This window comes from Schistocerca nitens, chromosome 5, assembly GCF_023898315.1.
Source record: "Schistocerca nitens isolate TAMUIC-IGC-003100 chromosome 5, iqSchNite1.1, whole genome shotgun sequence".
NCBI classification, from domain to species: domain Eukaryota; kingdom Metazoa; phylum Arthropoda; class Insecta; order Orthoptera; family Acrididae; genus Schistocerca; species Schistocerca nitens.
This window is the reverse complement of record NC_064618.1, coordinates 81,065,632-81,086,598: the sequence shown is the minus strand read 5'-3', so window position 1 is coordinate 81,086,598 and position 20,967 is coordinate 81,065,632. Positions and strand designations below refer to the sequence as shown.

Below are 20,967 nucleotides of genomic sequence, written 5' to 3'. Positions count from 1 at the left end.
GATTTATCTTCTGAGGAATCTTCAAATTCATTAAAAAGTACGTCAGACTTCTGTTTTTTGCAGGAATTCCAGACGTTTCCTCCTTATCTTTTAACTGTGGACAATTTCTCACAACATTATTTTTCGCTTCCTTTACAACTTCATCTTTTTTCGGCACTGCTAAGAAATTTTAGGTTTTTATATTTTGGATTCAAAAACGTTGCAAGATTATGGGTTACTGTTACGTCTCATTTGCTGATTAAAATATATTTGACTGTACTCTTTAAATCTATCAGAAATGGGCTGTCGCCATCATTTTTTTCAAGGAAGGAGAGAAGTTTTAACTTCCACAACACACATAAATAAAGCGTAGGGGTTTTGGAGACTTCGAGATCACAAGAAGCTTTTTTAAATGGTGTCAGAAAGGTTATTATATCTTCCAACCACCTCTTGTCTATAGAATCAATCAAATTATCTTGATTTTTCTCTGACAAAGTTGACAGAACTTCAAACCATTGTGAATTAATAGACTCAAATATATCTTCTGAAGGCGATTCTGAAGACCAGATCTTTTAAAGAAAGTTGTGATAGCTCGACAGGAATTTATTAGTCGCTGCACGTTACTCTTCTCATCATTTGCGTCTCCTCGAGTCGTGTGCTCCAGCACAGTATTAAGAATGTGTGCTGAGCACAAGAGCCTCTTGTATTGGCGAAGTGCTGCCACAATATTTGGACCTCTATCCGTAACGAACACGATGTTATTCACAGTACTGAATAAATCGAACGACCGTAGTATCTTAATTCAAGTTTAATGGTTTCTCCAGGGTTTTTTTTTTTTTAATCTCACTCTCAAAATTTCTGGTGCACAACACTCGAGCCTCAAGTTTCACTTCTTCTTAATTAACATAATGTGCAGTCACTCCCATATAGTTTATTTTACGGTACGAATCAGTCCATAAATCGATAGTTAGTGCTCCACCTGTATCTCTGAAGATATTCTTCACTTCTGGGGGGAGTGTTTCACGCAGACGATCGGCCGTTTCCTTCAAATTTCTGGATATGGTGGTTGGATGAGGTAGCAGTTCCTTAGCGCTCACTGCACCGTACTTGGCCCCCACATCAATAAGAAACTGTGCCGTCTCGAGAAACCCGGTTCCACACGCAGCTTCGAATGGTAAAATGTCTTTGCTGACAAAATTGATAAGTTTTTCTGTCGCGTCTGTCTTCAAATTTGGCGGAACTTAAAGAACTTTCACGTCTCTCTTGGTATTAAAATAAGTAATTATGCTACTTTATCCAGCCTCACACGAATGTTTTAGCAAATTTGAAGTTCCACTTTTGTGTCCAGTGTAGGAAAATACTTTTTTTACATGCAAAACAAGCAACTATATCTTTTATCTTATCGTTGGCATCAAATACGTATCCGAATTTTTCTTCCAAATTGGCGATTTCAATTTGTTTTCCTTCACTAATGTAAAATCACCTTTTTTCACCTTACACGAAATTGTATCCATTGATATGATGTTAATTTGAAGAAAGATCTCTCACTGCATTTGCTACGATGCACGTTGTCACTCGGTCACTACAAAGCGCTAACTGAAGGCAGCGGAAAATTGCAACGGGCACCTGTCTGGTAGACAGTGGGCAGGTTTGCCACCCAGAGAGCCACACAAGAGACACGGTCGCGGAAACGGATTAGGCGCAGGTCTCTTGGGTACAGCTACGTCGTTCGTAGCCAGGGGCTGAGGACAACAGACATCCGCTCTATCCGGGCCCTGCAAGATTCCATGAATGTCAACAGACTTGAAGTTTTCAACTAACATTGCAACATACGTACTGGGCAGATGCCTTGCTCATTATCCGCAGATGACCCGCGGATATACGCGCCGGTCGCGATTTTATCCGCTAAGTAACAAATACCGCGGATATATCCGCGGATATCCGCATCCGCGCAGACCTCTAGTTATCAGATATGTAAATAATTCATGAGTGATAAAATTTTACTTGTGTGTGATCAAAGACTGCTGTGCAAAACCTGTTCTGGTTAATAACATAAAAATCAAATTTCATCTTTTTTTAGTTTCATGCTCTCATGTTAGTCGAGGCAGTCAATAGTGTTCATATATTTAAAAAAATCCACTGCAGCTATTACGTTTAGTGAACAGAACATACTGTAACTTGCGTACAGGTAATAAGAGTAATTTTCTGTGCATTGAGGAGATGAAAGTAGCTAAGTGCATTTTTTATTCCATAATTAGTTACAGTAATGATACTATGTTCCATATCTAACAAGCCAGATCAGTGTTATATAAAAATAGTTTGCAAATTAAAGATCGTACGTCCACAGCAGGAAATCTTTCAGTGTTGTGCGTATTCCACATAATAGGTCAAAGTGCATAAAGTTAAAATATTTTCAACTGCAGAAACTAATAGCGAGAATTTTATTTTATCTGTCGTGCTCGCAACAGTGAGCAATACAGAATTAATTAAAATTTTACGCCATATAAATTGCATATAGAGTAAAAAGGGTGTGCGGCGGTGATTACGCGACAAAACGCTGGACGCACTCCAAATAAAGAGTATTCGGTTTCCATTTTTGTCCTAAAATTTAATTTGTAATATTTTCTTAATTTCAACTGTAGTAAATGCAGTTCCCCAGAAAAGTTTAAAAGTGATTTTCTCTTAAAAGTGTGAAAAACGCTAAGAATGACCTATTGCTCGCCACTTTTTGACGGTCTTCCACTCGCGTGTTTCACTACGGAACAGGAAGCAGCTCACAAATTATCGCATTAACAACGTGACAATCAGACCACAACAGTAGAGAGACTACGAGTGGACACGATTTTTGAAATAAAAACATTACTGAAATATGATTAGGAAAAACGTCGATAGCTGTCGAACATTAGAATATCTTAAAGTTTCATTTACCTTAACAAAGTAATAAGGTATTTGAAAGATAAGCAGGAGCCACTTCCACGAGTTTACATGTGGTACGGCTGCTGACCAATCATCGCAGTTTGTTTACATCAGGTTTATTATGGTGAACAAAGTATACAGAGAAGGTTCAGTGACGAGAAGCGATAGCAGCGCGACACTTCTTTCTTTTAGACGGCGGGAGTTGCTGCCCAACTGAGTTCTACAACGGAAGGACTGCTCACAGTCCGGTTCCAGTATAAAATATACACTAGTGTGTTATAAAGTTGGGTACTCATAGGGTCGCCCCCAAGTTGCCCTGAAGAGTTGTGCAAAAGTCACTCCCACCGTGTGCTGACCCGTCTCAGTATTGGTTATGATAATAGCTTATAACATTCAAATGTCATGCCTTTTGAGTAGGTTCCTCTCCTAAAATATGACTTTCAGAATAAAAAATTACATATTCACATCTACAATGTGTTTTATTGATTTCTCGGAAGAAGGGACTAAGTTTCCTTATCAGTTCTAACGTGGATCTGCAAATTTTGGTCGCTTCATTGCTAAACCATAAACTCAGATGCCTACTTCCGTCGCTTAAATTTTCTGATAGGTCTTACAGACACATTTCCTACTGTACAGGGTTTGTTGGTAAACGTATGGGGAGGATGGTTTTTAAATTGATACATTATGCAATTTATTAGCTTTAAATTGAAATTAATGGGTCCTGATATACAGTCTCACATTGAAGGTTAAAGACTCTAAGTGCACTCTGACTTCGAAGTAAATCAAACAGTCACAAAAACTACCTGACTATATACACTCCTGGAAATTGAAATAAGAACACCGTGAATTCATTGTCCCAGGAAGGGGAAACTTTATTGACACATTCCTGGGGTCAGATACATCACATGATCACACTGACAGAACCACAGGCACATAGACACAGGCAACAGAGCATGCACAATGTCGCCACTAGTACAGTGTATATCCACCTTTCGCAGCAATGCAGGCTGCTATTCTCCCATGGAGACGATCGTAGAGATGCTGGATGTAGTCCTGTGGAACGGCTTGCCATGTCATTTCCACCTGGCGCCTCAGTTCGACCAGCGTTCGTGCTGGACGTGCAGACCGCGTGAGACGACGCTTCATCCAGTCCCACACATGCTCAATGGGGGACAGATCCGGAGATCTTGCTGGCCAGGGTAGTTGACTTACACCTTCTAGAGCACGTTGGGTGGCACGGGATACATGCGGACGTGCATTGTCCTGTTGGAACAGCAAGTTCCCTTGCCGGTCTAGGAATGGTAGAACGATGGGTTCGATGACGGTTTGGATGTACCGTGCACTATTCAGTGTCCCCTCGACGATCACCAGTGGTGTACGGCCAGTGTAGGAGATCGCTCCCCACACCATGATGCCGGGTGTTGGCCCTGTGTGCCTCGGTCGTATGCAGTCCTGATTGTGGCGCTCACCTGCACGGCGCCAAACACGCATACGACCATCATTGGCACCAAGGCAGAAGCGACTCTCATCGCTGAAGACGACACGTCTCCATTCGTCCCTCCATTCACGCCTGTCGCGACACCACTGGAGGCGGGCTGCACGATGTTGGGGCGTGAGCGGAAGACGGCCTAACGGTGTGCGGGACCGTAGCCCAGCTTCATGGAGACGGTTGCGAATGGTCCTCGCCGATACCCCAGGCGCAACAGTGTCCCTAATTTGCTGGGAAGTGGCGGTGCGGTCCCCTACGGCACTGCGTAGGATCCTACGGTCTTGGCGTGCATCCGTGCGTCGCTGCGGTCCGGTCCCAGGTCGACGGGCACGTGCACCTTCCGCCGACCACTGGCGACAATATCGATGTACTGTGGAGACCTCACGCCCCACGTGTTGAGCAATTCGGCGGTACGTCCACCCGGCCTCCCGAATGCCCACTATACGCCCTCGCTCAAAGTCCGTCAACTGCACATACGGTTCACGTCCACGCTGTCGCGGCATGCTACCAGTGTTAAAGACTGCGATGGAGCTCCGTATGCCACGGCAAACTGGCTGACACTGACGGCGGCGGTGCACAAATGCTGCGCAGCTAGCGCCATTCGACGGCCAACACCACGGTTCCTGGTGTGTCCGCTGTGCCGTGCGTGTGATCATTGCTTGTACAGCCCTCTCGCAGTGTCCGGAGCAAGTATGGTGGGTCTGACACACCGGTGTCAATGTGTTCTTTTTTCCATTTCCAGGAGTGTAGTTACAAGGCCACCTGTCAGTGTGAAAACATTTGACCACAATTACATGAAACTAATGCGCGACTCAGATGAAAATGCATCTAAAGAACTGCAGTTGAATTCAAGTCATTAGCAAATGAAAGTCTGAATCTGGATTGTGAACTAGAATAAGTGACTTATTGAGCGCTGCTCGTCCAGTAAAACTGCCTGATTGCTGCTGGTCCGATCTCACCGCGTTGTCTGTTGAGACACAGAGCGTCAGATGGCTGCACGTTGTGAAGTGTTAGGCCGCCTGACGTGAGCCCACTGTATCTCGCAAGCGCTGCACAGGGTCACGGCGGCAGGCAGCTACGGCAGGTGTTGTGGAGCGGCGCTTCTCGGACGAGGTCAGCAGTTACAGTCCTACTCGTCGGCGGCACCAAGAGTCACCCTTCTGAAGTTCTGAGTTGTACCTTTTCGGTTCGTTTACGGCGGGTGAAGTGCTTATGTTCGGGGGAGTTGGACTTTAGCGAATCAAAATTGCAGAATTGTTACTTTTATAAACTACTTTACTACTTTGTGGTTAATCACGCGTTTCTGTGGCAACGGAAATGTCCTCTCGACCCATTCTTCGTGGTCTCCAGCCAGGAGCGGAGTTCGTTCCAAGTGCTAACATTTACGTTTCTCCCTACCGCCAGTCTTCTCTGTTTTCTGTCTCCCCTATCCCCATCAATGTACTCCACAGCTTGTTGCTGTTAATGGATGGGAAGTAGAAAAAATCCTAGATTCTGGGTGCTTTTTCAGGCGGCTAAAAGTGGAATAAATCTTATGTTTTAGTGGCAGCCTGCTGTCTCAAGAAGAGTCGGCTGTATGCGTCCGACAGTTTTCAGGCTCCGGCATGTCCTTACAGTAAATTGGGGAAGCCAGCTTTGCTTTCGATCAAAGCGGTCCCGCTAATCTTTCCGGGTGCACATCGTGTCGGAAGGTACTGGAATGGCCCAGGGGATATTAGCACCCACAGCCGCACACTCGAGCTATAATTTTCGACATTAATTTTTTAACGTTTGTGGCTTTACAGCCACCATAGCAATTTGAAGCTCTTCTGAGAACAGTTGAGAGGGCAAGACTGTGTAAAGTGGTGTGACGCACCGGTGACGGATGGTTTATTCGCTAAATTGTGGTCCTTCCCCGCGATTGGCTGCTGCGTTCGGAAGTAGTGCGCCAAAGTGATAAACTTCTGTTGTTTCTGTTAGAAAAACTGAACAGTGAACTTACTTGCATTTAATGTTAAAGCATGCCAGTAGCTATCATTGCATCATTTCAAACGTGTTGATTACGAGCAGAATAATGAACTGCCAACCGAAAAGGCAGACGAAGCACTTCGGAGATCTTCGGGTCACGCCGAACTTGGATGGCGGGCGAAGTGTTTCGGCTGTAAGATCGTAACGCTCGGCTGTCTGGGGTCAGACGTCTGCGGCAGTCGGCACTGTTTAATAACTTAATTGGCAATTTGTACACGCAATTGGGAACTAGTTTGATAGTAATTACGCAAGCCCGCAGTTCATTTTGTTGTTTATTCTCTGTGAACGTGTTCAGAATGGAAACTCTGTGCGATTCATGAAGTGGACTGTAATTGTGCGGTTTTTCGTGTTCTGCTAATAAATAGCAAATGGCATCGTGTTTAAACGAAGAAATTCAAAATTTAATTATTTACAGTATACCAGTTTTTCGCTTACAGTGTATTACAGCCTCAATGTAATACACGGCATACGTGCCGTTTTCTCCACAGGGGACCAACAACTGCAGAAGAGAGCAAGTTAGAGAACATTATTCAGAACTTATGCATCCAACTCACGACGGTGGAAGCAACAAGATACCTTGCGTGTACTACAGAGTTAGTACAAGTCAGATCACTGACACGTCCTGTGTGGTAAAAACAGTTACCAAGGAAATTTTCGAGGTAAGGGTTTTATCACGTGTAAGTCTCTTTCGCTATATTCCTTCCTCTTTCACTTGCCATAAATCCATACTACTACTAATTACAACTTCAAGTGAAATAAATGATTCTTAATACTGTATACTGTAACAATTCCCATCAAGCGAGATTGCTCGTCACTAGTCTCAATTTCGTTTAACTTCGTAGCACTGAGGCGGAATAATACTGACATTCTGAGTGATTTATACGTGGAGCTACTATTAGGAAAAATCACAGTATGTATCTGCATTGCGAAATCTAACTATATGGTTTCCTTGTAATATTTCTGTCTAAATCTGTAGTTGCCGTAATTCTAAATGCAACGGAATGTGGTCCTCGTTTACGCATAGTTGTGTTGCGTGCGAAGTACGAAGCTAATCCGGAAAGTAAGGTTACAAGAATTTTTTTGAGGTACAAAAAATGAATTTAATGTTTATATCCATTGTAGTATAAGTCTATTTTTTCACATAATCAGCATTTACCTCAATCAATTTTCCCATCCGTGGTACGAGCTTTGAGTCCTGTGTCACAGACATCTCCCGCCGCATTTTTCAGCCAGTTCTTTACTTCGATTTTCACGTCGTCGTCGTCGTCGTCGTCGTCAGGAATGTATTTTCCATGGAGGCGTTCCTTCATTTTAGTGAACAGACGATGGTCACTAGGTGTGAGATCGGCGATGTGGGAGATTGTTTAAAACCTGTTAAAAAGTGAAATACCTCCAGCTGTGTTAAGGTGTTTGTTTTATTGGCAACTAGTTTCGATGTTACATCATCTTCATGTCCACACTTGACAGCAACTGTATGTGTCTAACACTAGTAGTCAGTGGTGATATAGGCCTTTCGCATGGAACACGCCTATCTCACCACTGACTACTAATGTTAGACACATACGGTTGCTGTCAAGTATGGGCCTGATGATGATGTAACAACATCGAAACTAGTTGCCAATAAAACCAACACCTTAACACAGCTGGAGGAATTTCGTCATTTTTTTAACATATTAAACTAGCTGACGTCCCAAGTCGTCCATTTCAATTATGGATATACGAAGAACGTTTAAAACGTCCTAACCAAACGAAGTCAAGTTTTAGGTTGCATGATCGGGATGCTGACGCGTTTTCTGATGGACAACTCCGGTTGTCAGCATCCCACGACGTTTGTTTTGCATGGCTCCACGAAGTTTCTTCATTGTGTCTCAATATCTTGCAGTATTTATTGTTTCACGTCTTTCCAAAAACTCTACGAGCAGAACCATTTTCTGTCCCAAAACACTGACACCAAGGTTTCCGTCGCTGTTTGCCAAGTTTTTAATTTTTTGGCTAGAGAATGAGGATGGCGCCACTGCATTGTTTGTCGTTTGCTCTGGAATATAGTTATAAGCCCAACATTTCCTGCCACTATAGAGTTGAGAAAAGCCTTGCCTTGAGTCTCAAAACGGTCAAGAAATTCGCGACGCATTCGGGAGGACGACAGTTCAAACCAGCGTCTGACCATCCCGATTTAGATTTTCCGTGATTTCCCTAAATCTCTTCAGGCAAATGCCGGAACTGTTCCTTTGAAAGGGCACAACCGACTTCCTTCCCCATCCTTCACTAATCCGTTGATACTGATGACCTCACTGTTTGGCAACCAACCAAATTCGCGAGCGGAACTGACTTCATTTTATGGGCTTCGGTAAGCATCTTGGCAACCATCGCGCGCACAGTTTGCGATAATTTAGTCTGTCAGTTACCATTTCGTGAACAACAGTTCGTGAAATGTTTGGACGGACTGCATACAGGTCGTCAATTGTCGAACGGCGATCAGATAGCAGATGTTCAATTTTTTGCACCACATCAGTTTCAAGAGACTGACTTCGTCATCTGTCTTCATCGTTAATTTCTGTCCTTCCAGAATTTGAATTCCATACCCATTTCGTCACATGCTTCCTTGACATTAGGTACGTCTCCTCTATAAAGCAAAAAACAATTCCTCTATAAAGCAAAAAACAATTTCGCGATGAATCGCACCGGCGTTCCTGCGCTTAGGACAACAGTGAGTCGTTAACAAACTCAACCTCGCGGTATGTGCCCGTCCGCGAGAATACTGTGCCGCTACGCGAGGCACGCACGCTGCTGCGTCACTAGACGTCACAGTGCCACGTTCCAGTACACAGCGTAGCGTGAAATGAATCTGCCATGTCCGATTTGGAGAGGAACGTGGCCAATGAGGTGCGACATCGTTCTACAGTTCGCGCAAACTACGTTTACTCTCAGTGCAGCAATTGATGGGAGCGACCGTTACTGGGAAATGCTTTTATTGTCGCTCCCATCAACCACCCCGCTGAGTGTCAACTTAGTTTTCACGAATACTACGAGGGCAGTTCAATAAGTAATGCAACACTTTTTTTCTGAAACAGGGGTTGTTTTATTCAGCGTTGAAATACACCAGGTTATTCCCCAATCTTTTAGCTACACAACACTATTTTTCAACGTAATCTCCATTCAATGCTACGGCCTTACGCCACCTTGAAATGAGGGCCTGTTTGCCTGCACGGTACCATTCCACTGGTCGATGTCTGAGCCAACGTCGTACTGCATCAATAACTTCATCATCCGCGTAGTGCGTCCCACGGCTTGCGTCCTTCATTGGGCCAAACATATGGAAATCCGACGGTGCGAGATCGGGGCTGTAGAGTGCATGAGGAAGAACAGTCCACTGAAGTTTTGTGAGCTCCTCTCGGGTGCGAAGACTTGTGTGAGGTCTTGCGTTGTCATGAAGGAGAAGTTCGTTCTGATTTTTGTGCCTACGAACACGCTGAAGTCGTTTCTTCAATTTCTGAAGAGTAGCACAATACACTTCAGAGTTGATCGTTTGACCATGGGGAAGGACATCGAACAGAATAACCCCTTCAGCGTCCCAGAAGACTAACCATGACTTTACCGGCTGAGGGTATGGCTTTAAACTTTTTCTTGGTAGGGGAGTGGGTGTGGCGCCACTCCATTGATTGCCGTTTTGTTTCAGGTTCGAAGTGATGAACCCGTGTTTCATCGCCTGTAACAATCTTTGACAAGAAATTGTCACCCTCAGCCACATGACGAGCAAGCAATTCCGCACAGATGGTTCTCCTTTGCTCTTTATGGTGTTCGGTTAGACAACGAGGGATCCAGCGGGAACAAACCTTTGAATATCCCAACTGGTGAACAATTGTGACAGCACTACCAACAGAGATGTCAAGTTGAGCACTGAGTTGTTTGATGGTGATCCGTCGATCATCTCGAACGAGTGTGTTCGCACGCTCCGCCATTGCAGAAGTCACAGCTGTGCACGGCCGGCCCGCACGCGGGAGATCAGACAGTCTTGCTTGACCTTGCGGCGATGATGACACACGCTTTGCCCAACGACTCACCGTGCTTTTGTCCACTGCCAGATCACCGTAGACATTCTGCAAGCGCCTATGAATATCTGAGATGCCCTGGTTTTCCGCCAAAAGAAACTCGATCACTGCCCGTTGTTTGCAACGCACATCCGTTACAGACGCCATTTTAACAGCTCCGTACGGCGCTGCCACTTGTCGGAAGTCAATGAAACTATACGAGACGAAGCGGGAATGTTTGAAAATATTCCACAAGAAATTTCCGGTTTTTTCAACCAAAATTGGCCGAGAAAAAAAATGTGTTGCATTACTTATTGAACTGCCCTCGTACATCACAAGCAGAACATAGCAGCCGCCATATTGTATGGCGTTAAACATGGTAGCTGGGGGGTGTCCTCTGAGTACATGCTATGAATGTAAGCTGTTTCAAATCATCAGCCAATTGCTCACTTGAAAACGAGTCGTTTTAGCTATGGCTTGCTACGAAGTGTCAGGGAAAAACATACCGGTAGGTAAAGGCTTTCTGGAGTTGATGTTTTTAGTGTTGAAATGTTTGTGCTACGAAAGTATACCATTTCGATGGTGCAGCACAATCTTTCTAAAGCGCGTCCTTTTAATACAACTTACCAAATTAAATATCAAACAATGACATTTGTAGATACTGTCTTTCAGATGTGTGTAATATCCGGAGACGCAGTTGCTGTGCCGGAGCTGTGGTGCAGAGAGGTAGCAGGTTCGTTTTCTGAAATATTCTGGATTATTCTTATTCATGAAGAAGTATTTTCATAAATAGATGTTTATAATAAATGAATTTGCTGCAATTCTTGCTGGAAAAGCCAATGACTGGAACGTTTCCCCAGAAATCTTAAACTGCCAGGCAGTCCGAAAATAAACAAGTTACACACTGGAAGGTTTTGCTATTACGAAACTTTCTGTAAAATATATATATACCTTCCTGCGTGGCCAAATAAAGAGTGAGCAAACTGGTAACTGTGGGAACAGATTGAGCTGTGAAGGAGTTAAGACTAAGTTCGAACTGCTGCAGGTTTTTTTTTTGTGGTTTTAGGGCGCACAACTACAATGGTCATTAGCGCCCAGACTAAGTTAGGAATGCACTGCGAGGCACAAGGTTAAAACAGCAACTAAAAGGGACAACACTATAAAAGACGTATTAACAGGCATAGGATTAAAAAACAGCATAATCAAATGACAGACAGGTTTGTCAAATGGATAAAACGAGGAACGCGAGCAGCTGCTCCTGGGTCATCCGCTAAAATTGCATCCATAGTACATGGCAGGCCAAGATCAACACGCAGTTTATTAAAATTCGGACAGGACGTTAAAATGTGGCGTACAGTCAGCAATTGCCCACATGGGCAGAACGGCGCCGGTGCAGCCATCAGCGAATTGCTGCAGGATTTGTCAGGAAACAGTACACCACGAATAAGTGCCGCTTTAATTTCCAGCTGGTTTCTTCGAGCGTCCTGCGCAACCCTGGAAAGAACTTTCGGCACAGCAGTTTTGAGCCAGGTAAGTCCGTTTCGTTGTAATTTTCGAGGCAGACGACTACATAGTCCTTTGTGGGTACAATGCTGGTCGCTACGGCATTCTGTCAATGGTAATTCATGTTCCAGCTATTGTAGGTTGGCACTATCATTAGCAGTACTGACAAGACACTGGAATTAGAAGCGAAATATAAATTTAAATTCGTTAACTTTTGCTGCATATATCTACATTTAACCGTCTTCAGTAGTAATGTCTTTTTGCCACTGAATAAGTTTTTTTTAACAGTGTTAGTTCCTTTGAGGAAGTTATGTGCTTGATCAGGTCCAGAGGAACAGTGGTTGAGTTTCAGTGCTCACTTAGCACTACGACGACTGTGTTGCTGTGTGTATCTGCCCTTACCTACGTTCTCATAAGCCACTAACTGCTAAAACTTAGTGCCAAGCTATCAACGACGTGCTTCATTTCCGTGTTAACATTTTAAGCTCACTGCAAAAATTTTTAGAACTAAAAATTAAGAAATAATTTATTCTGTCAACTATAACCAAAAACACTGATTTAACGAGGAGTTTGACCAACGTTTGATGAAACTTCCTGGCAGGAGAGCTTCTGTAAAGTTTGGAAGGTAGGACACGAGGCACTGGCAGAAGTAAAGCTGTGAGGACGGGGCGTGAGTCGTGCTTGGGTAGCTCAGTTGGTAGAGCACTTGCCTGGGAAAGGCAAAGGTCCCGAGTTAGAGTCTCGGTCCGGCACACAGATTTAACCTACCAGGAAGTTTCATATCAGCGCACACTCCGCTGCAGAGTGAAAATCTCATTCTGGCAACGTTGGATGTTCTCCAATGGTATAAATAAAAGTCGAAATTTGTCATTTTATTACATCACTGCCTAAAACAACAAACTCTGTAGTACATAATATTTTTGTGTAGTGCATAACAAGTTATTTTGTACTCTAGCAAATGCTGTCGAATAAAGGTTGTTAAGATGCTCATATGATGTTAAAGGAATGAAATGTGTCATTTAAGAATGGCTGTTCATTAAGGCTCCATTCCCTTGTCCTGATCGCTCTTTCATTACGACATGTCTGAAGCTATAGCAGTAGAGTGCCATTGTCACACTGTTCAGGAAGAACGCTTTCAGCTGCTACAGAGTTTATCCAACCGATTAAGTTGAATATTTCTGAAATGTGATAGAAGGCATTTTCGAAGAAATGCGATTGACACTGTCTGCTGCCAAACAAGATTCAGGGAGTGAAGTAGTGATTCAATGTGGCAGATCAGAAAAACACAGAAGCGATGTTTTATGCTTTTATTTGAACTGGACACATTCTCATGCAGGCTGGCAGTGTTATCTGTGCGACTTGGGTGAATTCAGTCTGGAAGATTCACAGATACACAGTACATATTTTTAGCAATTTAAAACACTCGACAGAAAGAAACATTTTTGCAAATTCTTTGTTCCAGCAGAGTTCACCAATGAAACCGCAACTTCGTTATTATCTGGGTTTAAAAATTCAACGTCATTCGTTTTGAGCTACTCACAGAATTGCTAGGGATTATCAGCTTTCTTCCTCATAGAAGGATAAATGGTACGTGTAGGGAGGATGGCTAATCACTTGCAGGTGGAGAGGATGCACTCCAGGAGGCACTTGTCCTTTTTGCTGTCGTACGAAGTCTCGCCCCAAACTCTTCGTTCCCGGGCGTTGCGGACGTGCTGGCACCCACCTTCTGCTCCAAGTGTGCCTCCCCTGGCAGTGCAGTGGCACAACGCAGCGCGCTCTACTCCATGTCGCGGTCCTCCGCCGCCCCCGCCCCCGCCGCCGCCGCGTCGGCAGAGTAGCAGCGCACGATGTCTGCCACGGCGGCCGCGTTGTAGCGCAGCGCGCACGTCAGCGGCGTCAGGCCCTCCGCGTCGACCGCGTCCGCGTCGGCGCCGCGGCGCAGCAGCTCCAGCACGGCGGGGGCGCCGGCGCGCGTCGCGGCCACGTGCGCCGCGGTGCGCCCGAAGTGGTCGGCGCGCTGGCGGAAGCCGGCCAGGCGCACCAGCGCCGCCGCCGTCTCCTCGTCGTCTGCGAGCAGCGCCCATGTGAGCGCGTCGCGGCCCGCGGCGTCGGGCGCCCACGCGGGGCAGCCCGCCCCCAGCAGCCGCGCCGCCGCCCCCGGCATCCCGGCCCGAGCCGCCCAGTGCAGCGGCGTCAGACCCGCCGCGTCGGCGGCCGGCTCCAGGCAGCACGGCGCCTCCAGCAGCAGAGCCGCCGTGGACTCGTTGCGCGCCTCCAGCGCCCGCATCAGCGGCGTCATGCCTCTCTCGTCACGGGGCCACCTGGGTGCAGACGCGGGCGATTAAGTGGACATTGTACGTGACATTCGTTGAAACTTGACATTTTCTGTTTTCTACTCCATATTGTACTTCGGACTTTCCTGAACATTTTGGTTGTGAGTGTGTGGGTTTTATTTTAATCAAGTTGCGCAATTGATTAATCCAACAAGTACCCTTTGGCTCCTGCAGGAAAGTTTCCACCTCACACTACTACAGAAGTCAGACAGATGCTCCTAATGTACCAACAAGAACTGCTTTTAAAACATTCAGCAACAAATATCTTCTGGAGTCATCCTCTGTAAGGGAAAGACACACACAAATATTCTATATATTCTTACGTAACTAGTGGGATACTTGGGTATGGGAGTATTGCTAGTTAGTGCAAGAAAAACATTAAACGAACGAAAAATTATTTATTACAAAAAAATTGTAAGAAATCAAGTCAAACTTTTTCTTATAAAATAATAAATTTTCCGGATTCTTTTCGGAACAGTAGATTGCCTCTTATGGATGGGAATGCTATTAATTTACAAAGTATGGAAAGGTTCTTTTCTCCCTTTTCTTTAAGAATGTTATTTACTCGGCAGAATGGCTGAGAGCCCTGCCTACACAACTTTAATAACTTTTCTAGGTACAGTTAAGGCTGTTGTGTGAGAAATGTAGTGGAGTGTACTGTTAGGGAAGACAGATGGAGCTCGCACACACTGTAGAACATGTGGTGTCACCGCTAGACACCACACTTGCTAGGTGGTAGCTTTAAATCGGCCGCGGTCCATTAGTACATGTCGGACCCGCGTGTCGCCACTGTGTGATCGTAGACCGAGCGCCACCACACGGCAGGTCTGGAGAGACGCACTAGCACTCGCCCCAGTTGTACGGACGACATTGCTAGCGACTACACGTACGAAGCCTTTCATTTGCCGAGAGACAGAATAGCCTTCAGCTAAGTCCATGGCTACGACCTAGCAAGGCGCAGTTAACCATATCTGGAGAGAGTCTCACTTGTGTTAACCATAGCGATGTACCACAAGAGGGAATAAAGTTAAGTATATGAGAAGCTCCGTTCTTTTCTTTATAGCATTCATAACGTATCCTGTTTCAGACTTAACGCCAGTCGGCGTGTGTGTACGCGTGCCTTTCGGTTACCCGTCACTGTGGACTGGCTGCCTTGTCAGTCCACTACAGAACACAATACCGTGAGCTGCGACAACTGCTGCCTGCGGCTGTCATGTGTACGCCAGACTCGACTTTTAGAACCTCACTGCGCACTTGCTATTTACTTATTAGATTTGCGTATCTCTTACATGGATTCATACAAAATTGACTCCCTTATCGAGTTTGGGTTCGAATGAAGCATCTTTATGTTCAGAATACGATTGTGAGGACGGAATATGTAAGAAATGAAGGTCAGGAGACCACACCACCTTACATGGTATATAATTCATTAAAATCAGACAATTGTGGGACTTTCAAATAATATTTTGAATGTTGACGTGTGGCTGTCAAATTTCGCAGCTTCACATATGCTGCCACAGTTGAGCAGTCATCTTGGGAACTACACAATCTAGAAGGCTGTGACTTTCTTTGCTTTGTTCTGTTCTGTGCCTATTGCTGCGTCTCAGAAGCTGGTATTACGAATAAATCTGAAAACCAAGCCGGTAACGAAACTGATGGCAAACCAATAAAATGTCCTGGAAGACTAACAAAGTAATTGGTGAATAACAGGAATATGGAACACCATTAGAAATAACTATTTAGAGGAGATGAAAAGAGCTGTGTGGAGCACTTTCTTTCATCGAATATTAACCGATGAAAAGCCATGTCATGCTTTGTGTCCACCTCCAGCAAACAGTGTAAATATAGGCAAGGTGAATTTTCTGGCACCCGGCACGAGTTTACACAGACATTTCTTCCTTTGGCAGTAATGGAGGCAATCCTATTTAAGATATTTGGCAAATCCTGAGCTACTAAAGAAGTGTTTACATGGGAAGACCCAGAATGTGAGTCCTTCAATAATGTCTGGTGCTGTGTCCCTGAAAGAGTATTTCTCTAAAGTTGGCAGCGTCTGATGCTGTAATAATGGTGGGATCTGAAAGACATAAGGTTCTGGAAAAGATAGGGGAAAGATTTGGACAGACCACAACTGAAGGACTGCGGGAACTGGACGGGCTTCGTGTACGTGAAGCAGAGTTAGCTGCTCAGCAGATGACAAAAGAAACAAGAAAAAAAGGAGGTGGAAAGCACTGGGCTGTTGTGACACTGAAGAGAGACTATTGGCCAGGGCAATTCTAGAGCATAAAAGACGCAGAAATGTAAATCTGTATAAGAATTTGTACTAAAGTTTTAAACCTCAATAGCTCTGAACTACATTTTTTGCAATAAAAGACCCGTTTTCTAATAAGTACTGATGGTAGAGACATGAAATTTTCACAGCATGCCAAGTGAGAGACTCAACACATATGGAACTAAATTAAAATATCCCAAGTTTTTTTTGTTTTTATGTTTATTTACAAAATTGTCAAAAAATTAAGTGAACGAAGATAACATGCCCCACAATACAATTTTAGTAATAATTCTAGTTCAGTCTATCTAGAAAGGAGCAGTCAATAATTATGGAAAATAAGTTGGTATCTTAAAAAGTTCAAGATAATGGGTCACAAAATTCGATAATGTAACGTTGGTGGCATAGGACATACAATGTCCCCTTAACTGCATTTGGCAGTAGTTGCTCTATCAAAATACAGGAGTTACAAAAATATGTGGACACAGCGAAAAATACACTAACATATTACTATCTTTACGACATTTCTCATCGAGTTGCTTCTCTCACACAAATGATAAAATTCAGAAACTCAGAGTCACCACCAGCCCAAGCCCTTCCTAACCATTAGAGAAAAACGGAGCTGGAAAATTATTAGTTTAATTACTTAAATAATTTAATTACAAGTATGTAAATTTCTTTAAGTAGCCAGATAAATAGTACTCCATGTTGTGCATGAAGCAACTAGATTAATTCAGGATCGGAATTCTGAGTAAGTGGGTAAGATCAACACGACAATTTATCTTTGAAATCAGGTTGGGATGATAGAGAAAAGCTTTGGAAGACATAGGAATGAAAACAGTATGAAACTGACTACATTTACCTAGGAGAATACGAAGAAAGAATTGACTGAAGGACAAAACTTCTCTTTAAAGTCAGTACCACCATTAGAATTTTTTATTTGCACTGTTAGATTTACACTTACACAATCATGTAAGAAGACACAAACAGGCAAATTCCCTATTTATAGATCTCCGGAAAGCGTTCGACACGGTACCCCGATGCAGACTAAACGAAGGCACGACCATACGGAATATGTTCCCAGATATACAGGGTGTTACAAAAAGGTACGGCCAAACTTTCAGGAAACATTCCTGACACACAAAGAAAGAAAGAAAATATGTTGTGTGGACATGTGTCCGGAAATGCTTCCTTTCCATGTTAGAGCTCATTTTATTACTTCTCTTCAAATTACATTAATCATGGAATGGGAACACACAGCAACAGAACATTTGCACTGAAATGAGGACTGATTGTTGGATGAACCATTCGCAGAAGTGTACCCGTGGAGGCCAATCAGCTACTGATAGTGCCTGCACACGCTGTACATGGTATGGAAACAACTGGTTCTGCCGTAGCACTCTCCATACAGTGACGTGGTCAACAGCAGCAACTTCTGACGCTGACGTTAGGGTTATCGTCAACTGCACGAAGAATTGCCTCGTCCATTGCAGGTGTCTTTGTCGTTCTAGGTCTTCCCCAGTCACGAGTCATAGGCTGGAATGTTCCGTGCTCCCTAAGACGCCAAAAAATTGCGTCGAACGTCTTCCTGTCGGTACACCTTCGTTCTGGAAATCTGTCTATGCATACGTACCGCGCCACGGTTCTTGCCCCGTGCTAATCCATACATCAAATGGGTATCTGCCAACTCTGCATTTGTAAACATTGCACTGACTGCAAAACCACGTTCGTGAATAACACTAACGTGTTAATGCTACGCCCGGGTTCGATTCCCGGCGGGGTCAGGGATTTTCTCTGCCTCGTGATGGCTGGGTGTTGTGTGCTGTCCTTAGGTTAGTTAAGTTTAAGTAGTTCTAAGTTCTAGGGGACTTATGACCACAGCAGTTGAGTCCCATAGTGCTCAGAGCCATTTGAACCATTTTTTTGTTAATGCTACGTACTGATGTGCTTGATGCTAGTACTGTAGAGCAATGAGTCTCATGTCAACACAAGCACTGAAGTCAACATTACCTTCCTTCAATTGGGCCAACTTGCGGTGAATGGAGGAAATACAGTACATACTGACGAAACTAAAATGAGCTCTAACATGGAAACTAAGCGTTTCCGGACACATGTCCACATAACATCTTTTCTTTATTTGTGTGTGAGGAATATTTCCTGAAAGTTTGGCCGTACCTTTTTGTAACACCCTGTATGACTGCCTCGAAGACAAGGGATAAATAATGGAAGAGGCCAAGTGACCGCCCACCGCCGGCGCCTACCTGGGCGGCCCGAGGCGCAGCAGGTGCTCCACGATGTCCGGCGCGCCGTTGGCGGCCGCCCAGTGCAGCTCCGTGCTGCCTGTGTCGTCGACGCGCGGCGTGTAGGCCGCCGCGGGGAGCAGCATCCGCGCCGCCTCCAGCCGCGAACGCCGCAGCGCGCAGTGCAGCGCCGTGCGGCCGAGCGCGTCAGCGGCTCCTGCAGCGGCGGCCGCCCCGCGCGCCGACAGCAGCAGCCTCAGCGCGCCGGCGGCTCCCGCGGCCGCTGCCACATGCAGAGCCGTCTGCCCCGCCGCGTCGGCGGCCGCGGCGTCGGCCCCCGCGCACAGCAGGGCGCCGCACTGCGCCGCGTCGTCCCACCTGGCCGCCTTCATCAGCGGCGTCTGGCCGTCCAGGTCGCGGCAGTCGACCTGAGCGCCCGCCTCCACCAGCAGCCGAGTCGCGGACAACTTGCGCGTCACCGCCGCGTAGTGCAGCGCCGTGAAGCCGTTCCTGTCTACTGCCTCTAGGTCCAGAGCCGTGGCACAGCGCTCGCCTAGGACTAGCAGGCTCCTGAGGATAGCCTCGTCGCCCACGCCGACCGCCCAGTGTAGGGAGGTTTTGCCGCCGTTGCCGCGGTCGTTCGGGCCGTCGTCTGACTCCGCGAACCGGCGAATCGTCTCGCGGTCGTCGACAGCCGCGGCAGCTATGAGTGGGGGTGCATGTTGCGCCATCCCTGCCGGGACGGCCTCTGTCAGCGAGGCAATAGCCGCCTCCACTTTCGCCTCTGTGGCATCCAGAGCCCTATAGTCCGAGGGAAATGGTAGTGGCTCCTCACACCCGAACATCATCGCCACAGTAAGCGTGCTGCCGCTGAAACATTGCAGTCGCACTTTAGATTTCATTTACTTCACACTCTACCGATCATTTATACAAAATAATTTTTATTTGAGAAACCAAAAACCCGAATTCATTCAAAACTAGATATTCTCCAGGCTATACAATCTAAATCGTGCCTGTTGTTCCTTAACACCTGCAGTTCTTCCAATTTCTGAATTTTTACGATTTTGTACACTGCTGGAGCAGTAACTGTAGAATGGTTGGTTGGTTCAGGGTATGAAAGGGCCAAACTACAGAGTCGTCACTCACTTTTTCCTGATGCAAGCAAGGCTCAAGGTACAAAAACCCCCACACCACACCCAAAAAGAAAAGCAATGGAATGTACAAAAAAACAGGGAAGCATACGTCACAAGGAAAAGTAGAAGTATTAAAACCATAGAGCGGATCGTCTGGGCTGGCTGATCACAATAATAAAAGAGGATGAGCCATCCACTCTGCAACAGAAAATGTCCACCCCAGAAAGATAAGACGAGATAAACACATGTAGGGAAAAGACTACCACAATCCTATTTTAAATCTGAAGCTTTTTGAGCCCATTGTCACTCAAAGTCAAGGGAATAATGGGCATGACAGATTTGTGTTGATGAGTGCTGATGAACGGAGTGTTACCATTATCAACACTGTAGAAAACTGCAAGAAAATGAAACATCTATTTGCTGATCCTGTGTATCGCTGATCAGCAGAATCACTCAGGTGATTTATGTGGAAAGGTTTCTGTCATGAACTTGGCCGCATAACGGAAATTTACAGACTTTCAATGTAGAACAGTAGTCTGAACTAAGCGTGAGAGATTCTATTTCTGAAATTGTTAGGGAATTCAATATTCCGAGAGCCAGAGTGTGCCAAGAACACCAGATTTCAGCCACTACATCTCCCCATAGACAATGCAGTGGCTGAAGTTGTCAGCGGTAACAAAAGCAGCACTGCGCGAGATAATTGCAGCAATCAATGCTGAACGTGCGACGAACGTATTCATTACGACAATGTGTCGAAATTTGACGTTACTGGGCTGTGGCAGCAGAAGACTGTCGTGCGTGCCTTTGTTGTAGGGCGTAAAAACTAGACACACACACACACACACACACACACACACACACACACACACACACACACACACACACAACCATAGAAGTTAAAAACGACCACACGTTAATCCCAGTCAACAGAAGGAAAGACAGCTAAAAACAGGAACGTGGAGAAAGGTCTATAATATACGCCATAGAGAAACTGAGGCCCTGGACTAAAGGTTAAATGTCCTCCGCCATATTGCTAAGACAGATAAAAAGTGAAAAGTCGACATCCCATGTGT

General features: G+C 45.3%; 2 protein-coding genes across 2 annotated transcripts; both read right to left on the bottom strand.

Annotated features, from left to right (window-relative positions):
• Positions 1-13,699: 13,699 nt before the first annotated feature.
• Positions 13,700-14,221, bottom strand: LOC126260285 (ankyrin repeat domain-containing protein 65-like). Its single transcript, XM_049957610.1, has one exon. It carries the CDS (start codon positions 14,219-14,221, stop codon positions 13,700-13,702), a length of 522 nt encoding a protein of 173 aa, XP_049813567.1.
• A 4,557-nt stretch (positions 14,222-18,778) lies between these two features.
• On the bottom strand, positions 18,779-19,609 carry LOC126260284 (ankyrin repeat domain-containing protein 65-like). The gene has a single exon (XM_049957609.1). It carries the CDS (start codon positions 19,607-19,609, stop codon positions 18,779-18,781), a length of 831 nt encoding a protein of 276 aa, XP_049813566.1.
• Positions 19,610-20,967: the final 1,358 nt, after the last annotated feature.

Bases quoted from the DNA above. Each gene is read 5' to 3' on its own strand.
- LOC126260284 (XM_049957609.1), bottom strand. From the start codon at position 19,609: ATGATGTTCGGGTGTGAGGAGCCACTACCATTTCCCTCGGACTATAGG.
- LOC126260285 (XM_049957610.1), bottom strand. From the start codon at position 14,221: ATGACGCCGCTGATGCGGGCGCTGGAGGCGCGCAACGAGTCCACGGCG.